At 37.3% G+C, this 8620-nt stretch overlaps 1 protein-coding gene across 1 annotated transcript; it reads right to left on the reverse strand.

Annotated features, from left to right (window-relative positions):
- Nucleotides 1-1321: 1321 nt before the first annotated feature.
- LOC108485327 (uncharacterized) lies at nt 1322-2079 on the reverse strand. The gene is made up of 2 exons (XM_017789145.1): nt 2063-2079; nt 1322-1871 (listed from the first exon to the last, which is right to left on the reverse strand). Exons 1-2 carry the CDS (start codon nt 2077-2079, stop codon nt 1322-1324), a joined length of 567 nt encoding a protein of 188 aa, XP_017644634.1.
- Nucleotides 2080-8620: the final 6541 nt, after the last annotated feature.

Consider the following 8620-nt stretch of genomic DNA (forward strand, 5'->3'; position numbering starts at 1 on the left):
AACGGAAACTAAACTTACCAATCCTGTTTATTAATTCTAAGCATACAATAACAAGTTTTCCATCCATTTGGCTAAATTGACTAAACACATGCATCCAATTAAAAATGCTAGTCACAAAGTTTACATATACATCAAGTAAGGATAGACGAGCTCATCATTCATTACTCTTTCAAGACATTGTCATTTCATCTCATAATTCTCATGCCATGTCAAGAGTTTTATGTCCGTTGAATCTTTGAAATTCTGATGGATGCTCAAGTAATACACTCGAGGTGTACGATTCCATAATCTGTCAATTCTTATTCAATGATAACCATTAGGGCACTTAATTAAGAAAACACTCTTGAGCCACATATCATGTAACAGGATTACCAGTCCAAGCTAAACCCGAATCATAACTTATACTCGAGAGGTATCATATCAGGATTACCCGTCCAGGCTAAATCCTTTCTATAACAAGGTCGATAGGATTACTCGTCTGAGCTAAATCCCATCCACAACAAATTTAGGACCTTATTTGTTTCGAGAAAGCACATATATTCATCGAAATTCAATATTCAATCGAGACTTAACCCCTTTTTCACCATGTCAAGCATGTATTAATTCTCTCATTATAGCATTCATGTAATGTACATCACTGTAAGTCACATTCCATGCAATACAACATTAAATTAAACATATTACATGCCCGATTAAGTTACACAAACTTACCTCGACACTTGTTCATGTTAGAAATCTACTAATCTGAAATTGTTCTTTTCCTCAATCTAACCTCGAATTAGTGTTGTCTGGATCCAATTAGGCCTTGAAAGTTTCTTCTATCTCTCCTAGGGTTTCCATATGTTTTTAGGTTGAAGATAATGAGAAAAATAAGATGATATTTTCTTTTCATCTTTTAATTAATTAAGTATTTTGCAATTTCCAATTTAGTCCTTGCCCTTTTTCCATCTTTCCATGGATAAGTCACCAAGAATCTACATACTTTTCTTTAATGGTTTATTTACCATATAAGGACCTCTAGATTTGAATTCCATAGCTATTTAATCCTTATAGCTACTAGAATTCAACTTTCACATTTTATGCGATTTAGTCCTTCTTGTAATTAAACACTTAATCGATAAAATTTTTGTATGAAAAATTTCACACGACATGCCTATTATAATATAGACCATATAATGAAATAAAAATAAATCTTATTTTTGGATCAGATTTGTGGTCCAGAAACCACTGTTCCGATTTCACTGAAAAAAATGGGCTGTTACAACTCTCTCGCTTAAGGATTTTCATCCTCGAAAATCTTACCAGTAAAAAGGTTCGGGTATTACTTCCTCATAGCATCCTTTGGTTCCCAAGTGACTTCTTCAATACCATGTCGTTGCCAAAAAACTTTTACTAAAGCTACATTTTTATTTCTTAACTCATTCATTTCCTGAGCTAAGATTTTGATTAGTTTTTCACCATATGTCATATCAAGCTGAATCTCTACCTCTGCCAGAGAAATAACATTTTGGTACTGTCGTAACATAAACACATGAAAAATATTATGAATCCAATCAAGTTCTGGTGGTAAAGCTAACCGATTAGCAACCGATCTAATTCTTTTTGTAATCTCATATGGTCCAATGAACTCTTGACTCAGTTTTCCTTTATGACCGAACTGGAGAACTTTCTTCCAAGGCGACACTTTCAAGAGTACTTTGTCACCAACTTGAAATTCTATTTGTTTTCGCTTCAAATCAGTGTAGGACTTTTGATGATCAAAAGCTGCTTTCAAACTGTCCCGAATTACTTTCACTTTTTCCCCGGTCTCTCGGACCAAGTTAACTCGATGTAACTTTTTCTTATTGAGTTCTGTCCAGTGCAATGGAGTTCTACATTTGTGACCATACAAGGCTTCATATAGTGCCATTTTAATACTGGACTAAAAACTGTTATTATAAGTAAATTCAACCAAAGGCAAATACCTTTCCAAAGTAAATTCAACCAAAGGAAAATACCTTTCCAATTTACCTTCAAACTCAAGTATACAACACCAAAGCATATCTTCCATGATTTGTATTACCTGTTCAGATTGACCATCTGTCTGAGGATGAAATGCAGTGCTAAAGTGTAACTGAGTACCCAGAGCCTCTTGCAATTTGCTCCAAAATCGAGTTGTAAACTGAGGATCTCTATCTGAAATAATAGAGACAGGCACTCCATGCAATCTGACAATCTTAGAAACATATAATTCAGCTAATCTATCCAAGGAATAATCCATACGAACTGGAATAAAGTGTGCAGACTTTGTCAACCAATCAATAATTACCCAAATTTCGTCTTTCTTCTATGGAGATAGGGGTAATCCTGTTACAAAGTCCATGGTAATTCTTTCCCATTTCCATTACGGTATTGCAACCAGTTGTAGTAGTCTAGAAGGTAGCTGATTTTTAGCTTTTACTTTCTAACATATCAAACATTTAAATATGAACTCAATAATATCTCGTTTCATTCCCAGCCACTAGTATATCATTTTCAAATCATTATACATTTTATTATTACCAGAATGTATAGACATGTTACCATGGTGAACTTCATTCAAAATCTTTTGTACTAGGTCTGAACTTTTCGGTACACATACTCTGCCTCTAAATAATAAACAACCACAGTCACGATCTGAAATTCTGAGTCAGAAGTCAATTCACTTTGTACCCATTTTGCTTGCAGCTTACTATCATTTTTCTGAGCTTCAAAGATTTATTGCAAAAACATTGGTCTAACTTTTAACTCAACTATGATTGAACCATCATCAGACAACGGCAATCGAGTGTTCATTGCTCGCAAAGTATATAGGGATTTTCTGCTCAAAGCATCAGCCACTACATTGGCTTTTCCTGGATGGTAGTCAATAACAAGATCATAATCTTTCAATAACTCAAGCCATCTGATCTATCTCAAATTCAAATCTTTCTGTGACATCAGGTATTTTAGACTTTTATGATCGGGGATTATGTGACAATTTTTCACCAAATAAGTAATGCCTCCAAATTTTTAATGCAAACACTATGACCGCCAATTCAAGATTATGTGCCAGGTAGTTCTTTTCATGTGGCTTTAGCTGTCATGAAGCATAGGCTACTACTTTACCATTTTGTGTTAAAACAGAGCATAAACCATTCAATGATGCATCACTATAAACTATAAATTCCTTACCCAATTTTGGCTGAACTAACACTGGTTCTTCTGTCAATAAAGCTATTAATCTGTCAAAACTCTGTTGGCATTTGTAAGTCCACTCAAACTTTACATCTTTCTATGGTAAACGAGTCATCAGAGAAGCTATCATTGAGAAACCTTTTACAAATCTCCGATAATTACCAGCTAGTCCCAAAAAACTTCAAACTTCAGACACATTCTTCGGTGGCTTCCAATTTACAATGGCTGAAATTTTATTCGGGTTTACTTGTAACGCCCCAAAAATCCTGAAACCCAAAAATCCCGAAATTCTAAACTTTCTTTGTTCTCGGTTTTGATAAAAATTGTGTTTTATGTTCCTAGCCATGTGATAATTATAGTAGGTCTTAATTAAGGTTTGAGTTCGAACCTAGGAATAAATGAAATTAGAGTTTAATTATTAAAAGAATCAGGGTTGGCAAGTAGTTGGGCCTTTAAATAAAAATAGGGGAAAAATAGCATCAAAAAAAGCCTTGTGGAAGAGTGGCTAAGTGGCGCCACTTAGAGTGTAGGGAGGTGGCGTTAGTAGCTAGCAAGGAGATCCAAGGTTCGAATCCTAACTTTGTATTTTTAGAAGTTTAATTTTGGCCTTCTAGAAGGATGGAAGTGGCTTGAAGATGGACTCCAAGGGGAGTGTTTAGAAGAGAAAATTAAGGAAAAGATCAAGGGGTTATCAGGGAGAAAAATGAGGAGATAAGAAGGGAGAAGTGATAGAGCTAAATCGGGAATTGGGCATGGAAAATTTAGCTATAAGGGCTATAAATAGGGGCTGAATATAGGGTTGCCAGGCTACTGCCGAAATTCTTCTTCACCTTGTTGCCAGAAACCCCTTTCTCCAAAAGCCGAAAACCCTTTTGTTTTTCTTTCTTTTCTTCCTGCCGATTTCTATTCTTCTCTACACAATTTTCTTTGTTTTACTTAGCCAATTTCTTTTTCTACTCTTCTTCTTTAAGCTGTACCAAATAAACCTTATTCACTATACTAAGTTTGAAAAGCCAAAAAGCTGAATCTCTCAAGGGCTGAATACTCTTTGACCGAATCTAGTGTAAGTGTTGCTCTTCCAATCAGTTTTCTTTGCTAGGTATCGATTATTTTCCCTCACTCTTTCAATCAAATTTGGTAGGGAATTAGTATTGGATCTCGAATCTTAGCTCTCTGCCAAATTGCTCTTTAGGTGTTTACGGTTTTGGTAAGTATTCCTCATCCATTGGCTAAGGTTGGTCGAATAGCCATAGTAAGGTAAAGGGGCTTGTGTTGGGTACGAGTCACCTATTATTCTAGTTTTAATAGTTACGATTAGTGCAGATCTAGGAGTTGATTGTGGTTAGTGAAGGGGTTGTTATACTTATCGCGCAAGGTAAAGTTAAAGTGAGATTCTGGCTTTTTGTAAAGTATTCGATAAGTATGTGAGATTAATCTTGCCTAGCAGGTGTGTACATACACCGCACACACAATATGAATCGGAAAAAGCTGAAATGCCGAAATGCCGAAAAGCCGAAATACTTAAAATCTGAAAGTTTGGCTACTATAGTCTTGAGAGTGCGCGAGCACTCATAAGGGGGAGACCAATAGGTTTCCTGAGACCCACGGTCGATTCTGTGGACTTGGGTTGTGATTTGGCCATACGGGACAGGATGGGCTAAATGGGCTATTGGGCCCATACTAGGCAAAAACTGAATATTGATGCTATATGATAGGAATCTGTATGTGAGCATGAATATGAATGTGACTGGGCCTAACGGGCCATATAATTGTGATTTGGGCCTAATGGGCCATATACATGTGGTTTGACCCTAATGGGCCATATGAATATAATTGGGCTTAATGGGCCAGATAAAGGTATGTGAATTTTTTTGGGTGTTGTAAGGGGTTTTGGGCCTAGTATATGATAACTGCATAAGACTTAATTAATATATTGCGACCATGGATGTGTCAAAGGGTTAATGTGTGGCAACGGGTATATGTATGTCTAAGATTAGATCTAGGGAGAGCTTGGTATTTAAGCGGTCTTAATGACCCACCTCCTCTTCTCTGGAATCCTACCTGGTGCATAGTATTTGTTCATCTTAGCTCGTGGGACTTGTTAACGGGTCAAGGTAAGTGAAAACCATAATTAAGGGAAAATTATCGAAGTGACCCTAAGGGCGAAAATGACCAAAATACCCCTAGGTGTTGAATGTAAGTTTTATGGATGTGACATGCATACATATGATGTTTTGCTTAGGTTGCATATATGGTGGGAACTTTGGAACGGAGGAAGTATATGACTATCGCATGGTTGCCTGACAATCGTGGATCCACCGACGACTTTTAAAGCCCAATATGTAAATGAAGGTAGTTCCGCAATCGGGCTACCATTGGTGTGTGGGCTTGGTGGGTTGATATTTATATCCCCACATGGTGTGACGAGGGACGGAACTGGTGTGTAGCGGATGGATAATTTGGATGGGATTGCATTGCATATTTGATGATTTCTCTTTGAATGCTTGTTTTTCTTCGAGGGTTGTACACACTGAGTTTGCGAAAAATCATCGCCTCTTTTATTTTATTTTCAGGTGATGCTCAGTAGAAGGTTCGATGTTTGGAGGTACTCTGGGTGGCCGACTATCAAGATAATTCGGACTTAGTTTTTTTTAAGCATTTAAGTTTTCATTTCTTTTTAAGTGTGTTTAGATCAGATTGTAATAAGGTTTTTATTATGTTATTATTTCTCGAATTATTATTATTATTTTCATTGTAATTACGAGAAGTTGAACATGGATTTCTTAAATTATAGTATGTTTTCTACGTTTCCGCAACTAAATTTTTAAGTGACATGTTTTCATCAAATCTTATGTTTCAAAAAAGTGATTGAAAGGTGTTTATTTTTTTAAGATGTTCTTTTATTTTAAGAAGGGTTTTCAATGAAAACACGATTTTCGCTAAAACACTTCAATGTGACACACCGGATTCGGCCATAGCGTCTGAGCCGGGTTTGGGGTATTACATTTAGTGGCATCAGAGCCTAGGTTTCAAAACGCGGGCTGTGAAGTGGGCCTTATTACTTGATTTCTTTTTGTGTTTAAATATATATATATATATATATATTTGATTGAATTACAATGTTTTAGGAAAAAAGGAAGTCTTGCTGAGCGGCACACCGAGTCTCCGACGTCGAACCAAGTAAGTTCTCTTATTCTTAAACTTGTTTAAATTGTTATACAGCAGATAGTTAGAGGGCTATTCTAGATGATTATGTAGAATGAAACTAAAGCCCGTAGGATTTTGAAACTGTAGAGGATTTTCGAAAGCAATCTTCTCTTTAAATACTTTCATAAAACATCGAGTTAATTATTGAAACTAACTAAAACTTCATAAAATTTTTAATCCAGAAATTACGTTAATCGACGATGAGTGCTAGAAGAGGTAAGAGAGGCCGTGGCCGAGGCCGCGAAAGTGTTAGGGCTGAATCGTCAGCGTCAGGCCATATGCTTGATGTTGGAGTAGAAGAGGCTTCGGCTTCACCCGTAGCTAGGACTGGGCCGTACGATCATGCCGTGGGAAAAGATGCATTGTCACAGGCAATGCTGAGAATTTTGGGAAGGGTCGCTGGGCCCAATAATGGCACTAGAAATTAGGGGTCTATTCCAGAGCGACTTCGATCGAACGGGGCTGAGGTCTTTAAGGGCGTGGCTGGTGTGGCTCCTAACGTGGCTGAATATTGGTTGGAGGCCACAAAAAGGATAATTGAGGACTTGTACTATTCACCGAGCAATGAAAAAGGGCGGGTCACCGCTAAGGAAGAAGCGTGTCGATGGTGGTGACAAAGGAAAGAGGGCACTCAACCAAGCAGGTCACTTGGGAGTTCTTCAAGGCTGCGTTCCAAGGGAATTATGTTGGAGCGAGTTATGCGGATGCTAGAAAGAGAGGGTTCCTGAACTTGACCCAGGGAAGCAAATTAGTGGCAGAGTATGAGGCAGAATTTCTGCGCCTTAGTAGGAATGCAAGAGTTATGGTGGCAACGGACTATGAGCGTTGCATTAGGTGTGAGGATGGACTAAGAGATAGTCTCAGGGTATTGATAGCTCCACAAAGGGAGCGAGTTTTCTTGGAGTTGGTAGAAAAAGCAAAGATAGAAGAGAAGGTAAAGCGTACTAAGCACTTAAATCGAGAAAAAGAAAAGGGTAAGAGTAAAAGGGAGGCTGAGACCCCTGGTGTTGGACAGATGCCTAGGGCTAGGGCCAAAGTTAATGGGCCAGATAGAGCGGGACCACAAAACCGAGGCATAAAAATAATTTGATATTTATTTTGATGCCTACAATATGTGTTAACTCATGTGTGACATTTTGATGCTTTAATTTAGAGTTATAAATGTGAATTTCACTAGAAAGGACCTAGTAGAAAACTTTGAAAGTATGATGGGGAAATGTATGATGACTAATTAAAGCATGCATGCAAAACAATGGCCTTGCATGTCAAATACCCCCTTTTTACAAGTGATGGCCAGCCATGACAAGGGAGTATGGGCTAAACATGTCATGAAACATGTTTTGTTGGTGCATTAGGGGGAAACAATAAACAAATAAGCATGGGTAGTAAAGAAAGAAAAAAACATGTGTGTGTGAGTGAAACCCCCCCCATTGCCGTACATGGAAGAAAAGAAAAGAAAAAAATTTTGCTCATCCATTTCATTCTCTCTTGACCGAAAATACTAGAGGGGAAGGGAGGAATTTTGCTTCATGCTTGGGTTGGAAGAGGATTAGGAAGAGGTTTGGCTAATTTGCATCAAGATTAAGGTATGTTTGATGTTGTGCCATGAGATTCATGCATGTTTTTGGTTGCTAACTTGATGTTCTTATTAGCCCATGGTTCAAATCTTTGTTATATCATGGGGATGGTATTTGGCCAAGGTGGATTTTGAGTTAATGCCATTGCATGTTAAATATGAAGCTTGATGATGATACATGTGATGGTGGATTGAGGACTCTTAGATTTTCTTTGAGCATTTTTGAATGATATACTAAGTTCTTTGTGTAATCGTGACCAAAATTATGGTGTTGTGATGTATTCGGCCATGGTACATCCCCAAGTGTGATTTATTCTCTTTGCATGGAGAGTAAGATTTGTGTTTCGAGATCATGTTCATGTTTAGTTACAATCAACTTGAGATTCGGCTCTAGCATACATATATGTATATATGTTTGAGCATGATGTATTGGTATGACGTATATACTATCTTAAGGTATATACTTACTTATGATGATGTTTTGGTTATGAAGGAAATGATAGATGTGTATTGAGTTACAATATGGAAAGGTATTAGTTAGTAAAATGTATGCTGTTTTTGTGTGGTAATAAGTGCATAAATGGCCTCAACATGGACATGCATATTCGGCCACATGAAGGGAAATTGGTGTGCATGTATTCG

Source organism: Gossypium arboreum, chromosome 2, assembly GCF_025698485.1.
Source record: "Gossypium arboreum isolate Shixiya-1 chromosome 2, ASM2569848v2, whole genome shotgun sequence".
Classification (NCBI taxonomy): Eukaryota; Viridiplantae; Streptophyta; class Magnoliopsida; order Malvales; family Malvaceae; genus Gossypium; species Gossypium arboreum.